Raw genomic sequence first — 20567 nt, 5'->3', positions numbered from 1 at the left:
ACAGGAAGATCGTCAACGAGATGGATTGACACAGTGGCTGCAACAGTGGGCTCAAGCAGAACAATGATTGTGAGGATGGCACAGGACTGGGCAGTGTTTTGTCATACATAGGGTCTCTATGAGTCAGAACTGACTCGACGGCATCTAACAACAACAACATACATTATGTAGTATAGTAAATAATAATTATAAAATGACTACTTTCATTTATTTAACAGACTAGTTGTGTCAGGCACTGTGCTAAGTGCATTATAAACTTCATCTTATTTAATCTTCCCCATAACCTAATGAGAATAAGTATTATCATTTATATTCACTTAATAGATGATAAAACTGAAGCCTAGAAGGTTAAATAATTTGCCCAAGGTCACACACATAGTAAGTAGCAGAGTCTGGACTCAAATCCAGGTCTGTCTAGCTCCAAAGCATAAATTCTTCCCGATACATCTTCATCTTATTGTGTTTTAATTTAAAAAAAGCAGATAAAATTTTTAAACAGAAGAAATTATGCACATTATAGTAAAAAAAAGAAAAAAGTAGGAATCTATTCCCTCTCAATTGCAGCCTATTTTGGAGAAGTGGCTTTAAATTTTATTTGAAAGAACGTGGAGTATTAACTAATTAATTAATTAACTAATCAATTAATTAAAATTACTTAGCCAGGAGGAGAGACAAGTATCTTCTAGCATTTTGACAAAAAAAAAAATTAAGACGAGTATATATCCAAAAGAACTGAAAACAGGGACCCAAACTGATGCTTGTATGCCAATATTCATTGCAGCTTTATTCACAATAGTCAAAAGGTAGAAACAAAGAAGTGCCCATGACAGATGTATGGGTAAACAAAATGTGGTATATACATACAGTGCAATATTATTCAGCCATAAAAATCAGTGAAGTCCTGATACATGCTACCACATGGATGAATCTTGAAAACATTATGCTAAGCAAAATAAGCCAAACACAAGAGGACAAATATTGTATAATCCCACTTATATGAAATATACAGAATAGGCAAATTTGTAGAGACAGGAAGTAGATTAGAGGTTACCAGGAGCTGGCAGGGTGGAGGTGGGGGAGAGGGAAGAATGGGAACTTACTGCTTAATGGATACAGATTTCTGTTTGAGGTGATGGAAAAATTTGGGGAATAGCTATTTGTGATGGTTGTACAACATTGTGAATGTAATTAATGCCACTGAATTGTATACCTAAAAATGGATAAGACAGCAAATCTTATGTAATATATTTTTTACCACAATAAAAAAAATTATAAGCGACTAAGACTCCAAATTGTTTTTCTTTCTCTTAGGAAAATGACAGAGGTCCCAAGAGGCATCAGTGTGATTGTTCTTATATTGAGAGGTGTCTGAACTACTTATCCTCAAAATACAGTAATAATCTGACACTGTAGATTGTGTTACATTAAACTTTCCCCCTCCATAGCTTTTAGAAAGAGTGTTAGGGAGTAAGAGCCAGGTAACAACTTATGAATACTGTGTCTTTTTCATTTTTCAAGGGGGAATAAGTTTCCCTAAAATTTTACTCTTCTTTTCCAGGGCTACATATCCCTACTGTGAACTTCCTTCAACTTCCCATGTCACTCCAAACAGAATAAAGATTTCTAAATAGGGCCTCTGCCTAGGGCTTACTGAAATTCCTGTGATTTGTTCTAGTTATAACCTAGATAACATTCCTATTAGCCACCAGGGGGCTCTTATTGCTCTTTGCCTTGTAGGATCAGCAGGGTGCCCAGATCTCCTAACCTTGATTACATAGTATGAGTCCAGCCTTGCATCCCCCAGTATTAACACAGTCTGATACCAAAGGTTAAAACACCTAGAGATTGAAGTGCACCCACAGGTGCCTCAGAAGAAAGGCCTGACAATCTATTTCCAAAACTTCAGCCATTGAAAACCCTCTGGAGCACAGTTCTGCTGTGTCACGCATGGGGTTGTCATAAGTCAGAATCGACTCGACAGCAACTGCTCAGTTTTGTTTTATTTTTCCTTTGGGCCCCAAAGAACCCTGAATTTGACCTCATGAAACATAGTTGCAATTTATTTTCACAAAGGCATTATGCATTTAAATTGGGCCCTCCCAAAAAGCTGGCTATCTAGCCCAGTTTGATGTCAAGAAAGAATTTCAGGAAGACTTTTAGTGATTCATTGTTCAACTCATTAGTCAACATGTCCAAAGCTGAGAGTGAACCGATGATAACTTTTGTTTAAATGAAATGACTACCTCAATCAATGTCAACCCACCAGCTTTGATCCAATATAAATCATATTGTCCAGTGTCTTAATAATAAAATATGTTCATTCAGTCAACAAAAAGTTATTGAGCACCTACTAGATGCTAGGCACTGCGCAAGGGACCCAGAGACACAGAGGTGAAAAAACCATGATCTGATGACATGTAGACAATATATGAAGTAAAGGTAGAGATGCTAAGATAGAAGTTTGTACAGGAAGCAGTAGAAGACAAAAGAGAGGATGGTAAATTCTACCTGAGAGAGTTGGTAAAGTCTTCACGGAGAAGGTGAAGCCTGGGCTGGGTCTTCAAAGTAAGTAGGTGTAAACCAGGGTGGGGTTCCAATTAGAGCAGTAAAGAAAGCCTCATACCCTACATTGTATTAAGCTTGAGAGTTTACAAAGAACTTTCTCTTGCGTTGTTTGATTTAATCCTCCAGACAGGCTAAGGATTAGCATAAGAGGATGTCTGAGCTCTAAAAACCCTTAATTTCAGATGATGAAACTCAGGGCCAGAGAGGGTAAATAATTTTTTCAGAAGTCCAACAGTTAATGAATGGCAGCCAGCGCTGAAACACAACACCAGTGTAGCTAAAGGCTTAATAGCAGTGGTGTGTTGGAGCCAACTTGTACTGGCTCAGGAGAGCCAACTGTTAAATATTCAAGAATTTTGAAAGCCTATTTATTGTTAAACTCTTCGTAGCTGGAAATCAGCTATGGCGAGAGTATTTACACCACAGACATCGGCAAACGCTACAAATCAGGTTTTTTGTTTTTTCCTTTCCTGTTTTTTTTTTGGGGGGGAGGAGGCAGTGAGTTTACCAGCATACCACAGCTTATAGGCAGTATTATTTTGCAACAAACCACCTCTATAAAAAACTATAATACCACATAGGGCTGGACTAAAAGCCTTTCTCAAACTCCTTCTCTATGATTTAGAAGTCAATTATTAGAAAGGAATAACCTGATTGAGTGATTAGGCAATTTTTAGAAATAAAAATGCTGCCAAAATAATTTTATAACATGTCAGTTATTATTTATGAAATGTCTTACTTGTTATGTGCCCAGTCTTTTTGGGGAAAATAAAAGATTTAAGACATAGCCCCTACCCCTGAGGGAACATTCCTGTGTTTTTGTAGATTTGACTATTGACCAGCTAGTTCATTCATTTTTAGGTCATTCGTGTCACTTTTACAAATTCCAGTCCTACCTTTGCTCTCATGCTAACAGCATTTATGTTAAGTCACAAAAATAACTGGCAGGAGCTCTGGGATGATTTATAATTTTTAAAAACCATAGATGTTTAAACCAGGAGGGGATTTTTATCTTATTTATCCCGTGTTCTGGGTTAGAAGAAATCTTCAAAACCTGCATATTTGTAAAACTCCTGTTTATTTTAGTATCACCTAACTGGGCTCCTCCACATTTAATGGGGCATCAGTCCCTTCCTACCTCTCTAAAAGTATTGTCTACCTCAGTTGACCTAGTTTATAAACAATTTTAACACAATTTTAAATAAATGGGACCCCTGAAATGCAGATAAGTCAGACCAGGCCAATCTCCCAATTTAAGTATCTTGCGGGGAATGTGCAGTCATTTGGGGAGCTGTACAAGGTACTACATTGTTAATTCTCATCTTCGTTTTAAACAACCCACATCATACTAGCTTACTGCAGATCTCTTGAAAACTCCACAAGTAGCATACTTGAAATATCAGGCATTTTCCTTTAAAACATCTGGGATTCTTTTCAAGTGCTGGTAACTAAGGTTTATATGCTGGTGTGTCTGTGTGGTAAGAGATATTTACAGATATTGAATTTGCTTAAAAAAACAATTTTTGTGCCTCTTGCTATAATCCTTCCAGGCAGATGTTGAAGACATTTATTTGGGCTTTTGTTAAGTGCATTTCTGTGATGCCACATATTCTAGGTTTAAGTCTAAAAAAATAAAGCTTCTCAGAAATATCAGATAATTATTCAGTGTCTTCTGCTGCAGTTGTGTTGCTTTATTTGCATAGTATCATCCAAGTTACCAGTAATCTGTTTGTTTCTAGAATTTACTTGGAACACACAACTTGGGAAGAGTTTACTATGAGCCCATTAAAGACAGGCATGGAAACATACTCATAGTCACCATCCGAGAGGTGGAGATGCTCTATTCATTTTTTAATGGCAAATGGATGCAGATCTCAAAACTGCAAAGCCAGAGGAAGTCACTGTCAACACCTGAGGAGCCAACATCCTTAGACATTTTACTGATAACCATCCAGGTATGTAGTTTTTTTCAATTCCCTGATATATCTGAAGTTCTGAATACACTTATTGATGCCCTAGAGAGATATACCATCAGCCATTTACATATGCAGTGATGGAGTAGAGAAGGTCCAGAGACGTGCCACTACTCATATTCCACACATAGGCAAGAGTCAGGGGCTGATTTTTATTTATCACTCTCCAGATCTTGAATTTATAAAGCAATGCAAATAGTGGGCACCCTGAAAATGCCAATGATCAATGAGAAATATTGGGGCAAATAACTGAATAGAGAATCTACAGATAGTATCATCAAAACATGAAACCAATACCTGAATGGACTATAATACATTTCTAAACCATATAAATACACCCACTCCTCACTTATCAACATGGTAGTTTCCAAAGACCAGGTCATTATGCGAAAATCAGCATTTAGCAAAAGTGGAGGATGATGACATCAGATCAAAAAATGGAGGATGACTACATCATTACATAACTGCCAAATTACATCATTACATAACTGCCAAACAACTGAGAATCATGGCCCAGCCAAGTTGACACATAACCTTAACCATCACAGCCAGCGTTATTCTCACCTCGCACCTCGACGTTCATTACTGCCAGATACACATTGTTAATGCACAAAGTAGTCAGATAGTAGATTTGTTACTATTGTCGTAAGTGCAAAAGGTGGTATAACAAGATAGTCAATAAGTGAGGAAAAGGTGTATATACATATGGTTTAGAATATATACATTCTAAATATATATGTTTTATATATACATGTTCTATATATTTATATATCTAACACTTTGAACAAAAACATTTTTACACGTATTTACTCTTGCTTGGTGTTTACAATAGTTCTGAGGACGGTCAGGCATGATTAAATCCATTGTAGCAATCCATTGTAACTAAGGCTCAAAGGGGGTTGAGTGATGTAGGGCTACACGCAGAAACAGATTTAATGATGTTAATGAAGCCTGAGCATCAGGGCTCTTCACTTGCACAAGCTCCTTCCAAGGCCCTGGGAGGCACCCTAGCAATTTTGCATTCATAATTTTGTATTCTTTTCTTTAAAGAAGACACCAAAGATTGTATTCATTTCAGGCTCCACAAAACTTGGATCTGTCCCTGGTCACACAGCTAGAAAATGGCAGAGCTGAGACTTGAATTCAAATAATTCTGATTAGAAGCTCAGAACAGGAGCTTCCAGGACAGGAGTCACATTCAAGGACAAGAGTTAGGGTTATAGTGAGTAGGCACGGGAGATGAAATAAAGGATAAAAGACTCATTTGAATACCTATGAGCCACTAAAATTCAAAATCCAGGCAGCTTAGAGCTAGACTCTTAGCCTATTTAGGTGGCAGAACCAGGGCACAAAATCACAGCTGCTCCTGAGTCTGGCATTCTCTTCACCATACTGCCTCACGTGTTCTCATGTGAACATGAGCATCGGGCTGTTCCCTTCTCTTTCTTTTTTAAACCCAGTGATGGGTTTCCCCAGTTAAGTGGGGAAAACTGGCAAAAAAAATCTACAACCAATGGCACAAATACACGAGATAGCCAATCTGAAGGAACGGAGAAGGAAGAGCTCCGTCACACACAAACAAGCCAGGTCCAAGCCTTGACCCTATTAACCCTTCATGGTCATCCTAAACAGCTAAGCCACTAACCCTCTAGCTTACTTCCCTTCCCAACAGCTGGTTCAATAATCTCACTTTTCTATTACCTGCACTGGCCCCAACCAGGGCAAAGTCCATTGCAGCAAAGGTAAGCTAATTGGTCAAAGCTAATACTGATGGACTGGATTTTATGGAATTTTGGTTCATATGAAATTGATAGAGTACGTGTATATGTGTAGAGGAGATGGGGGCAGGGAACACAGACACATTCGTGGCTCCCCTCTTCACTTTTTATAAGCAAGTGCTAAAAGAAACATTCAAAAGATCATAATAAATTGAGCTTTTACAGGGTGACTAATACACTAATCCCCTATAGGGATAAACTGGGGTCTGGGCTACCTTTGCTCCTAGAAACACAGCGCAGGCCTCAGCATGATATAATACCTGGTTTCTACGAGGCTTATTACATTAAAAATGTGTTACAGGTGCAGAAAAATTCCAATCTGGCGAAAGGTTGTTAGAGAAGGAGACCAAAAATAGAGGCAGGATCAGATTTCCACACAGATCCAAGTGGAAAATTTACCCCCGCTGACTGGAACATTCCTGCTTGATGTCATTCCCCACCCACCCCCACTCTCTCTCTTCCTCCCCCCACCATTTTTCTCTCCTCTCCTTCCCTCAAAGGTCTTACACTGGGAGAGGAAATGGGGAGTAAACTAGTAGGGCCGGTGTCCAGTCACTCCTATACTTAAGATTCAATTATGTCAGGAGTTGGCCCCACCAAGTAAGCCTGCATGAAGGTGGAACATAAGTCTTGGTGGTTCCCCAAAGCAGGCAGGGTAATTCTGACAATTCCAAGCCTCAAACCTCTGTCTTCTGACCGGAAGCCCAGGCTTCTTTCCCATCACACTCTGGGGCACCACTTTGGAATCAGACTGATTGGGTATGAATCCTAACTCTACCCTTTCTAGCTATGTAACTAGGCAAGTCACTTAACTCCTCATCCCTCATGTTTCCTCCTCTGCAAAATGGAAATAATAATAGTACCTACCTCGTAGGGTCTTACGACGATTAAGTAAGTTAACATGTAAAGCTTTTAGAAGAGTAGTACAAAGTGAGTAAACAAAAAATGTGAGTGATTTTTTTTTTCTCTACTTAGAAAAATCCAAGCAATGTTAGGGTCTCCTCAGGATGCATTCAGTCTATGTCCTCCTCATTCCTACTTTCTCAGAAGACCCCTGGTACTGGCTCAGTCATCCCTTGGGGTGTTTCACCACTTCCTCTACCTTTTGATGAATAAGAAAAACTAAAGAAAAGCTGTATAAAAATGAGATGATCCACAATGGAGTTTTCAAAACAGATAAGGGCTTGATCAAAGTCTGGGCCCATAATATTTACTAACCCCTAAGTGGTTAAGAGCTGTGGCTACTAACCAAAAGGTTTGCAGTTCGAATCCACCAGCCGCTCCTTGGAAACCCTATGGGGCAGTTCTACTCTGTCCTATAGGGTCACTATGAGTTGGAATCGACTTAAGGCAATGGGTTTGGGTTTTTTTTTTTTTTTTTTTTTTGGTTAATGCACCAGGGTAATGCCCAATCCCCTTGAATTCCTGACCCTTTCAAGTTCCTGGCCTTCATAATAGGCCTTTCTCATATATGAAAGAGACAGAAATCTTACGAGATGCTTCCCACACTTGTCTGGGAAGGAAAAAGAGAGACGAACAAGTAAGAGTCCTCCTGATCAAACTAATTGGCATTGAGAGTATTTCCAATAGGGAGGCTCTTCTCAGGTGCTGAAATCCTCTGGCTGTTAATCTTCAGGGTCACTTTAGTAACTGGCAGTCTCACATGTGAAGTTTTCTCTGAAGATTAATCTCTCGCATTTGTACTATACTTTCAAGTTGACAACACTTTATCACATGTGTGATATTTGATCCTCGTGAAAACTGAGCGGGTAATTTTTGAGTGGGTAATTGAGATTGAGTGGTGACTTTATTATGTCCAGTTCACAGATGAACCATAGATTTCAAGGAAGTAACTTGCCCAAGATCATATCAGCTAAAAAGCAGCATAAGGACTAGAACCCAAGTCTCTGATTCCCAGCTTGGTGCCCTTCCCATTCTATCATTCTGCCTTACACATTCCCCCACCCCTACCACTTCCATTTCTCTGCATCCTTTCTTAAAACTGTGATGACCCAAATTAGACATGATCCTTCAGTCAGGAAGTCTCGTCCTAGGGAAGTTGTGGTGAAGCTTATCTTCCAACCCCTCCCATCCCTACTTTCCTTCTAGTGTTCTCCTTAGGCATTCCTTGTCACCTCCAGATACCCACTGTCCTCTTCCACATATTATATATGATTCAATTTATATGAAATGGTCAAAATAGGCAAATCCATATAGACAGAAAGTAGATTAGTGGCTCCAGGGGCAGGAGAGGAGGGACTGGGGAGTGATTTCTAATGGGTATGGAGATTCTTTTGGGGGGTGATGAAAACGTTCTGGAACTAGATAGTAGTGGTAGTTGTATAACCTTGTGAATATTCTAAAAATCACTGAACTATACACTTTAAAAGGGTAAAGTTTATGGTATATAAATTATGTCTCAATTTAAAACAAAAAAAGAAAAAAGTGAGTATAGCAGGGACTGCAATAACCTGGGAGCCCCTGTCTCACCTAACAGAGAAGCCCCTATTCATCCTTACCTAATTACACTGGGAAAAAGGATTCCAGCCTTGGGATATTTTCCAATTTTTAAAGAGAAGTTGGAAATTGGGAGTTTTAGGTAAAATCTCTAGATATTTAGAAGTTAGAAAATAATTCAGTAAATTTAAATTCTTTATAGTCCATATGATCTTGGGCCTACAAAGACCACTGGCCACTATTTTGTGATCTCTGCTGTCCCGGACAATTCAGCTTCCATACCTCATCCAACAAAACAAAAGCCCAGTAGTTGATGGAAAAGCAACAATCTATTGTTCCTCTAACAAGCTCTTTGGATGTCCGATCAATGAAGAGAAGTCAGATAGACCCTTCTGAGTCACTGCAACAGCACAGCATATTCTCTTCCAGAGGCCTAGCCTCAGATCCCACCACCTGGAGGCCTCTCACTTCATTTTTAGTAAACATTTTTCTCAGCACCAACTAGGTGCCAGGCACTCCGTTAGGTGCTATAGGAAAAACAAATGAGTAAGTCAAGGTCCCTGCTCTCAAGGAGTTCAGTCAAGGGAGGGAGACAGACTTGTAAACAAATCAAGGTAATACAAGGCAGAATTAAACCAGAGCCTGATAGCAGTACAAACAGCGTACTATGGGAACACAGACAAAGCAGCCGTTAATTCTGACTGGAAATATCAGGGAAGGCATTACAGAAGAGGTGGCATTTAGCTGAGCTGTGAAGTGTAAGTTAAGATCACGAGGTGGAGAAAGAAAGAGAGAAAGAAAGGAAAAAAGGAACAGAGAAAAAGAATTAAATAGAGGGAATTAAATAGAAGGAATGGTAAAGAAAGGTGGCAGAGGCTGGAAAAGTAGACCTCACCGTCCCTTGGACCCACGATGGACTTCATACAAACCTTCTTACTGGCCTTTATCACATACTGGGTTAGAAAAACTTGCTTACGTGTCTCTCTCACAGACTGGAATATGAGTTCCATAAAGGGAAGGATTATATCTTATTCATCTTGGTGTCATTAGTAGCCTAGCACAATGACTGATACATAGTAGGTGCTCAGTAAAAGTTGGTAGAATGAGTGAATTCATGAACCAGCAAACAATCAAAGAAGACTACAGCATGTGTGGGGAAAGCAAAAGCAATCCATTGTGGCTGGAGAGAAGAGACACAAAAGGGCTGTAGTGGAAGAAGAGGCTAAAAATGCAGGTTAGAGGTCGAATCAGGCAATATACAGATCCATGGGCATCTGACTTGATCATGTAATCTGAGGGACACTAGGCCTTTCTAGTGTCCCTCAGATTACATTTATTTCTTTTCCCATGAATTTCCCAGGCTCCAAAAACATTCTGACTAATGAAGGAGAAATGGCTATGTAAAGGCAAGAAAACACATACTAGATGCTTAGTAATGGTCTTAAAAAAATTGAATGAAAATGAATTACTCCATCTCAGAATGGTGTTGGTTTTTACATAACCATAGTATGTTCCTGATTCTCATTCTGTCTGTGGTCACTCTGACCCCTGCATGTTTTTCTCTTACACTCATGTTGTTGTTGTTAGATGCTGTCGAGTAAGTTCCAACTCATAGTGACCCGATGTACAACAGAATGGAATACTGCCTGGTCCTGCGCCATCCTCACAATCGTTGCTGTGCTTGAGACCACTGTTGCAGCCACTGTGTCAATCCATCTCATTGAGGATCTTCCTCTCTTTCACTGATCCTCTACTTTACCAAGTGTGATGTCCTTCCTTCTCCAGGGACTGATCCCTCCTGAAAACATGTCCAAAGTACATGAGACGAAGTCTTGCCATCCTCGCTTCTAAGGAACATTTTGGCTGTATTTCTTCCAAAACAGATTTGTTCATTCTTGTGGTAGTCCATGGTACATTCAATATTCTTCGCCAATACCATAATTCAAAGGCATCAATTCTTCAGTCTTCCTTATTCATTATCCAGCTTTCACATACATACCCACTCATTCCCACACTGTATTTGTACTCCTATGTTTGGGTCTATACAAGCATATTTTCTTATTAAGTTTCAACCCTAATTATGATAGGCTTATTTTTCCAATGCATAGGGTCATTCAGAGCTTTATTACTATTTTCCAGAAAATCAAAACCACACCAAATTTGGGACCCACAAATTTGATACACACATTCTTGATTTCTTTGTCTGGCATATCAATAAATAGGCTGAATAGACTGGCCCTCAGGACCAATTCCTACTGGGCCATCACTCAATATGTCTACTATCCCCACACCATCTCCATCACCTACTAATCTTCAAGGCAGATATTCAGCTTGTTAAGTAATGTGGTCATCTACTTTTCCTAGGTTATCTAGTGAAACAGATTATATCGGAGACTTCTCCCTGATCTTAAGATCCTGTTTTATTGCTGCTAGAAATTAAGGTTCCCTGTATGATATGCTCTTCACAAAACCATGATGACTGCTATTTATGTCTCAGGATTTCCTAGGTGACTACAAATTGATTGTTTGATGGTTCCTTCTCATGTTTTTCCCAAAGATCAATAAGTTGGCAGTCTTTAATTACTAGGGTCATCCTGTGTTTCCTCCCTTCTTATTATTTGCCCTTTTCTAATCTCTAGGGACTTTTCCAGTTCCCCATGACTTCTCAGAAATAATGACCTGGGGGACTGTAGCCACATCTGCTGGTTCAGCAAGCACCTCCAGGGTGCATATCATCAAACTCTGCTGATCTGAATACTTCCAGTTTTTCTTTCTCTCAATAACCAGTTCTCTTTCTTTGATTACCTGTTAATTTTCCAAAATTCCATCTTGACTGAACTTTTTCCAGTCAGCTACTTACCTGTGATCTCTTCTGAAAAGACAAAATAAGAGATATTAAAAAATTCAGCCTTAACCATCCCGACATTAATAAGAATTTCTTCTTTCTTGATCATAAAATCAGTTTTACTCTAGTCTTTTTTTTTTTTTTTGCCAAATACATTTTAAAAATTGTGTAGTTTTTGCTTTTCTGTACATGCTAGCTATGTCCTCCTCTCAGTTGTGACCATCCTTATTTTCTCCTTCTTCTGCTATTCCCGTATGTTCTGTTCTAGGGACCTGACCTGGTTTCCACATTTTGTGTTCCTACTGTATAAAAAAAAAAAAGTACTGGGTACTAAGGGCCTAAAGAAATAAAATAATCCAGCCCTGCCATTAATTTCATAGTCTAGTTCAAGAAAAGAACATAAAAGAAGAAAAATACATGTACTCCTTTCTCTGTATGCCTGTTGTGGTAATTTACTAATACTTAATCTGTCTTTCTTAAGGAGCCCTGGTGGCATAGTGGTTAAAGTGATCGACTGCTAACCAGCAACTCTGTGGGAGAAAGATGTGGCAGTCTGCTTCCACAGAGATTTGCAGCCTTGGAAACCCTATGGGGTTGCTGTGAGTCAGAATCGACTCGACGACAGTGGAGTATCTGTCTTTCTCGTCCTCTTCAAGAGTAGGGATCATATCATGTTCACATGAACCCTCCATGTCTCCCACAGCGCCTGACATCACAGGAACTCAGTATGTGTTTGATAAAGGATGGGACAGAGAAAACAATACATGATAGCATATGTTAGATGTTGTAGATGATTAATTCTACATAGGAGGGCCCACTCCTTCAGAGTATAAGGGTCAAGGAAGGCCTCATTACCCTCCATTCCATATAGAATTCTGTACAAGTTTAAATATGTTTGTTTTTCTTTTCCTTCTTGCTTTCTCTACATTTAAAGTTGATTCCCTTTACTTTACCCGCTACTAAAACTAGGTTAAACTCTGGCCTCTGGAAAACTTCCTTTATAATCAGTTACCTGACTCATCACTCCTAACTCTGTGTCCCACTACCCAAATGTTTAAAAAGCCTTACCTACTGTTATAGGGGTGGGGGGAGAGGGTCTTTCCTCTCTGCAGTATTCATATAATTGTTTTTCAGTAATTCATTATCTGAGTCCCTACAGTTGTATAGGGAAGCAAAACTCATAACCCAAATAGTTAACTAGAGAACTGACCACGAATAAAACAAAACTCTACTTAAACATCGCTCTGTGTTAAACTCAGTTGGGTACTTCCTGTTGCACTACTGCTCAAATGCACTATTGCATTCATCAGTCTCTGCTGCTTGTGGAATGTTCTGATGTGATAATACAATGCAGATTCAATGCAAATCTACTGCAAGGTAAAATTTAAAATGTTGTAAAAGACACAAAATTTTGTGAAGCTGATGAAGATGATGTGGAGACCTAATCAAAATACGTGCAAAGTCATTGGCAATCAAGAATCTAGCAGTGATAGACCAATTAACAATTGGAGAACATAAAATTAATAACCCTTTCAAGACCCAATTATTTTCTGCTTTGAATTGTTTGTTGATACCATGTGTTTTCAGTAGTGGAATACATGCTGAGTCATTGAATGTGTTTAAATTTTTGGTTGGTAATAAAGATTTTGAGAAATATTACGGGAAAATTCATGATCTGTGGGAGCCCGTCTGGCCCACCAGTCTTGAGTAGCAGGCTTTATTGCAGGGCATCTTCCATTTGGACACATGAGGCACCTCTGGTTTTGTCTAATACCCCAGCTATTTTGCTTCAACAAACGTTTATTTTGCCTTTCACCGTTACACAAGCCCCCACTGGAAGGAAGCAAGTATTTTCAGCAGGAAAAGAATATTCCCAAAGAACTCCAGAGGCATAAAAAGTGGGTGGGATATCGTATGTTCCACAAGTCATGATTAACAAGGGCTGCATAAGCAAATGATTTGAAATCGAAATTTTAAATGATGCCAGGAGAAAAAGGTATGACATGCTCAAATACTTTTATAAAAATTATCCTCTTTATGATCACATTGTGAAAGTCAAATGTGAGGAATATCATTTCAGCTATCTAAAAACTTCAGCCAAAAACAGAATCAAGGCTTCATTTTCTCTTCATTCTCAGAATTAGTGCAAAATTGTAATTACAACTTAAATGTTGTTAACATAAGATAAAATAAACCTATTGTTATTAACTTTTTGTTTCATTTTTCAAGATAATCAAGCCTTTTTTTGCCATATTTACTATAAAATTTTGATCCCATTTTATTTGGTTTCATTTTTTAAATAATATTTAACTGTATTTTCAGTGAAAGTTTACACAAAAAATGAGGTTCCCATTTGACAATTTCTATAACACAAATTGTTCAGTGACATTAGTTACATTTTTCACAATGTGTCAACATTCTCTTCAATTGTGTACTGGTTGTTCCATTTCCAGTATTCTAGTTTCCCTGCCCCCTTATCTCCTCATCCTTGTTTTAGAGTAACTGTTGACCTTTTGGTCTCAGAGCACCATACTTACGGATGAGGGATGGATGGTCCAGTAAGCAAGGTACGCACGGGCTTACTTGTGCTTACTTACTAATCTGTAGTGAACAATTTCACGTGGGTTTCATGACCCACCCGTCAGGGATTGTAAATTTGAAAAGAGGCTTTGATTCTGTAGGAAGGTACTACCGGGTTGGGAGACAGACAGATGTCAGCCATACCTAGAAGCAGAATGTTTGATGTGGTGAAAAATGTGAAATTGTTCACTACAGATGATCTAGTAAGCAAAGTAAGCACCATCCTTATATTGGAGCCCTGGTGGCGCAGTGATTAAGAGCTACAACAGCTAACCAAAAGGTCAGCAGTTTGAACCCACTAGCCACTCCTCAGAAACACTAAGGGGCAGTTCTACCCTGTCCTATAGGGATGTTATGAGTCGGAATTGACTCAGTGGCAACAGATTTCTTTGTTTTGGTTTTACCTTGCCTATTGGATAATCGGCCCCATCACAGAGAATATCCTTTATTTTGTGTGCCAATCTGTTATTTTGCTAAAAGGTGACCTCAGGGGATAGTTTTGGTTCAAGATTGAAACAATATCTCAAGGCGATAGTTTCAGGGAGTCCTCCAGTCTCAACTTTCATTTTAAATGCACTTTTCCTGGTACCAATTATCCTGAGATAATGAAAACTTCCTATACTGCTCTGTCAGTTTTTACCACTGGAAATTTCTGTTCTCCCCAAATTAAGCAGTAAACCCTCCAAGGGCAGAAAGTATGAATTCTATTTTTCTTTATTACCCGCCTCCACCATTACAACCCCACCTCAGTCACAACCCACATACCTACCCCTTGCACAGAGATCTGCACAGAATGAGCATGCGGAATATATAAGGGCCGGTTACCTGATCTGGAAGAGAGTTCTCCTGAAGGTGGTAAGTGTACCGCCAACATTTCTCCGATATTCACGATGGTACCCGAAGTTTCTCACACATTTAGCCATAACTCCTTTGATTCCTGACGCGGCCCACCTTAGGAAGGAAAAGATTTTGCGATTGTCCTTTAAGGCTGGTATTTTTTGTATTTGTTTGTTTGTTTTTTACTGTATAGGATATTCTGTCCTATCACAAAAGGAGCCATCAACGCCTCTCTCCTGGGTTATATCTGGGTTACCTAAAGCTATGTAGCTCTGTGGATCAGATCAAAGTTCTCGTCACCCAAAAGTTGCCCAACATCCTCTGCCATGTGAAGATCCGTGAAAATAATAACATTTCCAAGTAAGTTGTCATGAGTTTGGATTTTCCTCCTGATGAAACAATGGCTCAAGTGAATGATTTGATGTGTCAGAAGAAAGCTAAAGTGTGACTTCCCAGTATAATTTTTGTGGTGCAATATCGTCAGGGGCAAGCACACTGAAGCAGTCACACCTGGGTTTTAACATTAGTAAGGTAGGATAAGGAGGGCTGTGGTGTTGATTGGTGGAGGGAGTGAGCCCATTAAAGAGCCCATCTGGCTTTCCTCTCTGCATCATTCATGGTTCAACAACTGATGCTCAACTGGTTAATGAACAGATGACCTTTACTTTCAACACTGCTATTTCCAATGTCTTTTTGTCACAACCTTCAAACAGTCATATTCTTTTTTTTTTTTTTTTTTAAGCACCACGTATAGGAATAGGTTTGGTAGAGCAAATGATCCCCTCATTTTAAAGGACCTTCCCAATTATCTCCCCACCTCTGCTCTGGCCTGAGGACCTTGTATGTTTCCTACACTTCTTTTGGTTCTCTAGGGAAAAAAAGAAGTAACATGGCCTGAGGTTCTGGAAACTCTGTTCTATGGTTTGGCATTATAGTGAATTACCCTGCTAGCTTTGGAAAAGTTGCCCTATCTTGGTAATCTGGCTCAACTTTACAACTAGTCCTCATAGCAGGCTTCTGTAAGTCTGCTGTAATGAACTGAATTATGCACAACATTCAAGGGAAACCAAAAAAAAAAAAAAAGAAAGAATGAAAAGAAAATTCAAACAAAGAGAAAAAGAACTCCCCAGCCTTCTTCAGGCTTGAAAGAGTACGTACAAACTAGATCCTCAAATTCTAGTTACACCTAAGGATTTGCCTAACTGAAGAATTCTAATTTGGTCATTTACAATTTGGTCTCTAAAACAGTAACAAAAGTTTATAATGTCTCCTTATGTTTATTAACTAAATATTATTTTATGGCAGTGGAGGATATGATGATGATGATGCTCTCTTCAAAGAACTCACTAGCTACCATATTTTCTCCTTTTGGTTTATCAACTACACCCAGACTTTAAGTCTGCCATCTGCTGGCCACTTCTACGATCAACATTAATTATCATCTCAGATCTTCCCAAAAGGCTCCATGGCTTATTTGTATGTTGACTGAGCAATGGTTACTTTCATCCAGATTTGTGTCTTAAGGGTTCAGACTCCATATTTTGGTGGTTATATCAACTAATTTCCCATTGCCAAGACCCAAGTTTCATTTATACAAAAGCTCTCACCCTGCCTCTTCCATCTTCCACATCCTTATAGCCCAACTGGTTAGTTAATGTGAGTGCTTCATGGTATTCCTACTGGTAATTTATTTTCTAATTTGGTTACAGACTCTATTTTAGAAATGTGGTCCTTTAGGTTTTGTGTACTTATGCTAGTAAGAAACCCCTCATTTTCTTCAATATCAGTGATAGGAAAAAAGAAATAGTTCTAGAGCAGGTTCTCAAAGAGAGGTTCTCAATTATTTGTGAAGCCAATTATATGCCCAGATTGCAGTAGGAATTTAATTTTTTTTTTTTTTTTTTTGCCTTATTGGAACAAATGAAACAGAGATCTTGAAAACAGAAATGTTTCTAAGGGAATGTTGGTTAAAAGAGTGTTTTCTGATGGAAAGCTTATACCACTATCAATTCAATTTTCAGACCCACTGACTAGAGCCCAGGCTGGTATAACCCTTTGGAGGGAACCCTCTGAGGGTTTCCACAAGAGTAGGAATATAAATCAGCACTTCCTCTCTCTTTGCATCCCCTAAGAGGAAGGCTTTCCTTTTCTCTCTGGCCTGCTCTTGAGAGCATATTGCTGCTCCCTACAGAGTTCGAAGAAGGAGAAACTGGGCCAACTGAATGTGTTTAGAGACTTGTGTTAAAATACCTGTGGAAACAATGTTGCCCAAGAAGCGTTTACCTTGATTTTTTCAAGATCCTTTTGAAGAGCAACCTTTGGGGGACAAACCAGATGTGCTTTCCTCCCACCACCATTCTTTTTCCTTCCCTTCTGCACGGCATTTGGAAAAGTCCATTAGGAAGGATTATAGAACATGCAGAATAAAGACACAGATGACTGGTTTGTAAGGAGGATGGAAGCAGTGATGTGTGTCCTCTGGTTCCTTTTATTGGAATTGTCTGGTGTTCCTGTTTGTGATTCTCCTCAAGCTTCTGGAAGGGGAAAGAAACCAAAATAGTCCCCCCGATTACAACAGGCCAGGGTTGAAATGTGCCATGTGGTTTGCTGCCTGAGTTGGACCAGAATACTGTGGTTACCCAACTGCTGAACTAACCAGCAGATGCCACTGTGGTAAAATGTAGGGTCTTAGAACTTACAGAGGATCGGCAGGGGACAGATAATGAGGACAGTCAGGAAATTATTACCAAAATGTTTGAAAGCTCCAATCTCAAAAACTGATTCATACAAATTAGACCTGCTGTTCTGAGGTGTATGTGGTTTGATAGGTGAACTAAGCTTAAATTAGAAAGTGCTCATTTTTAACTCCATTTGGGTGGTAAAAAGTTCAAATTTCATGAATTGCATTGAGCGCTAACCACCAACAGTTGGTCCTCTAGGTTCTGGACATATACACTAAGAAAGTTCTGAGCTGTGTTCTGAACTTCTGTTATATTTCTAATTTTAACTTGACTCAACATACAGAGAGGAATGGGAATGGATCCAAAAGCTTTCTGGCTCTGATTCTATGGAAAGTGTGGATCATACTTCTGACTGCCCCATGCAATTGTTCTTCTACGAGCTCCAGATGGCAGTGAAAGCTCTCCTTAAGCAGATCAATATACCTCTACACCAGGTACGAGACTTTACCATTTATATCTTCTTTTATGGCTCATGGAAACTGCATTGCAGCATAAAACTTATTCAAGAGGTAAAAAATAATAGGTTATTAGTTTATTTTATTTTCATTTATTTAACTACCACTTTGCATGTAGCATGCACATTTTGAATGTGATGCCTAAAGGCAGACATAGGCTGCACTTTTCCTTTTCCTTAGCTCTTCCATGTTTCCCTCTTCCAAGTTTCCGGATCCCCACTGTACTATTGTCTGGCCAAGCACAGAAAAATCACTGGCTAGTCTACCCTGAAAGACACTAAGTCTCAGCTTCAGGACTGCATGAAGCAAGGAGAGAGAGATAGATAGATAGATGTATAATCAGACGTACAGATGATTTATCTAAGAACAGAAGAGTAAAGACAGTATAATCTGTGGAGTTCCTGGGTGGCACAAACGGTTACCCACTAGACTACTAGCTAAAAGGTTGGCGGTTAAACCCACCCAGAGGCACCTCAGAAGACAGACCTGGTGATCTGTTTCCAAAAGATCACAGCCTTGAAAACCCTGTGGAGCCGTTCTACTAAGACACCTGAGGTCGCTGTGAGTTGGAATTGACTCGACGGCAACTAACAACAGTATAATCTTTAGCAATGGCCAAAACTCTGCCTTGTTACCTTGCCACAAACAGGAGGATTTGCTGTCAAAATTATAGTTTTATGTAAGTAAAAATGTGAAAATCTAACATCCACTAATAAGCAACTTCAGAAAAATTGTTGGCATAGAATAGTAAAAGTTTATTAGGCTCTATGTAGGAGGTTAACATGATGTAGCATTAAGTTGAATTCTTTTTTCTTTTTTTTTTGCTTATGTTCACCATTTCTCATCCTCTCCCTCCCTCCCCACTCCACACACAAAATGAACCAACACACTCAGCCTGTAAACAGAAAGACCATTATAGGAGTGACTGGCGCTCTTTAAATAACAGAGAGACAACCATGAATTGGCCTCTGACCCATGGAAGCAGGGGGATAGATTAAAAACCCCAAGAGTGTTCTTCCATTGGGGTACTGCTCTGATTATGAGTCAATACTGCAAGGCTAGTCCAAAACAGCCAGCACTGTGATGAAGAATAAATTGCACAGAATGCTGTAAAGACACTAGGGGAGCAACTAGCTCATTCCAGGGGTGGCTGTGTGCTCAGGAGGAGGGGAAAAAAAAAGTACCAGCTCCACTTGTGACAGTAGACACCATTAAAGGGTTTCTTAGGCTTAGCAGGTTTGAAGCAGCTCATATTTCATTGGTGACTCTTGGGTTACATATACATGTTGGGAGAAGGCTGACTAACAGTGCATACAACTTTTTTTTGGGTACTTGTAAAATTTTCTCAGTCGTTGGGCCAGAAACTACATTTTTCCCCCTTAACCAGCTTAAATTGAAACTAGTGGATTTTTAATTCAATCCATTTTTGTTGCTTCATGTAATTATATTCATCATTTTGAAAAGCCCACAGAATGCAATCATTTTCTGCTTTTATAAGAAGCATAAATGTTGTTTTCAGAGTTTACATGGAACGTTACTGCCTTAAATCTTGATTTTATATAGCATTATTAAATGGGCTGAACCCTAATATTTATGTTGTATAAAAATTCCAAGCTTGAAGTCATGTAATTTTGTTAGATGTTTTATGCCAGTTTGGTGTTGTTTATGTAAGTGCCATGTTGTAACTCTCCTATTTTCCCTCCGCGCGTGTCCCTCTGCAGGCAAGGAACTTCCGCCTCTACACACAGGAGGTGTTGGAAATGGGTCACAATGTGTCCTTTCTTCTCCTGCTCCCTGCCTCAGACGACGTCTGTACAGCCCCAGGACAGAATAATCCTTACACCCCGCACTCAGGGTTTCTTAACCTCCCTCTTCAGATGTTTGAACTTGGTATACTAGCTTGTTTCACCTAGAAATATTAACCCAGCCTCCTTATAATAAAATCACAAAGTTATATCTGTTCCCCCTTGTCCCAGTGGAGGGTCAATAAATCACATGATGGCTTTGGCAACAACCCTTCCTAGGACTGTGTACAAGTCTGAGAGAAAGCAAAGCTCCAAGACTATGTGCCTGAGCAATAATTATTGAAACCTAGCTAAGGCCCAATGGAGAGGAGGGAATTCGAAACAGAAAGTTCAGTTATCAGGCTGCAGTTCTTGCCTCCCCTTTGCTTTCTTAAAAAAGAAATACAAGAACTGATGTTTTCATGAAAAGCACTGTTCTCTCTCTTCCTCTCTCTCTGGGAAGAAAAAGTAATGAAATTAAAATGTAGAGTGTGTATCACTTTAGAGGAAAAAAATAAGCCTATAACTTTAAGTAGTGCTGGTTTGTTAAAT

The 20567-nt window shown here is 39.2% G+C and overlaps 1 protein-coding gene across 1 annotated transcript in view; it reads left to right on the top strand.

Moving 5' to 3' along the window:
- The window catches only part of ANKFN1 (ankyrin repeat and fibronectin type III domain containing 1), a 185304-nt gene extending 165061 nt beyond the window's left edge, over positions 1-20243 (top strand). Inside the window, exons 12-15 of the mRNA XM_004377902.1 lie at positions 4305-4520; positions 15229-15395; positions 18060-18210; positions 19953-20243. Of these exons, the coding sequence (XP_004377959.1) occupies positions 4305-4520; positions 15229-15395; positions 18060-18210; positions 19953-20144 (726 nt within the window). The 3' untranslated portion in view covers positions 20145-20243. The remainder of the gene's footprint in view (positions 1-4304; positions 4521-15228; positions 15396-18059; positions 18211-19952) is intronic.
- The last annotated feature ends 324 nt before the right edge of the window (positions 20244-20567 follow it).

Source organism: Trichechus manatus, unplaced genomic scaffold (assembly GCF_000243295.1).
Source record: "Trichechus manatus latirostris isolate Lorelei unplaced genomic scaffold, TriManLat1.0 scaffold00054, whole genome shotgun sequence".
In the NCBI taxonomy this organism is placed as follows: domain Eukaryota; kingdom Metazoa; phylum Chordata; class Mammalia; order Sirenia; family Trichechidae; genus Trichechus; species Trichechus manatus.
This window is presented reverse-complemented; position numbering and strand designations above follow the sequence as displayed.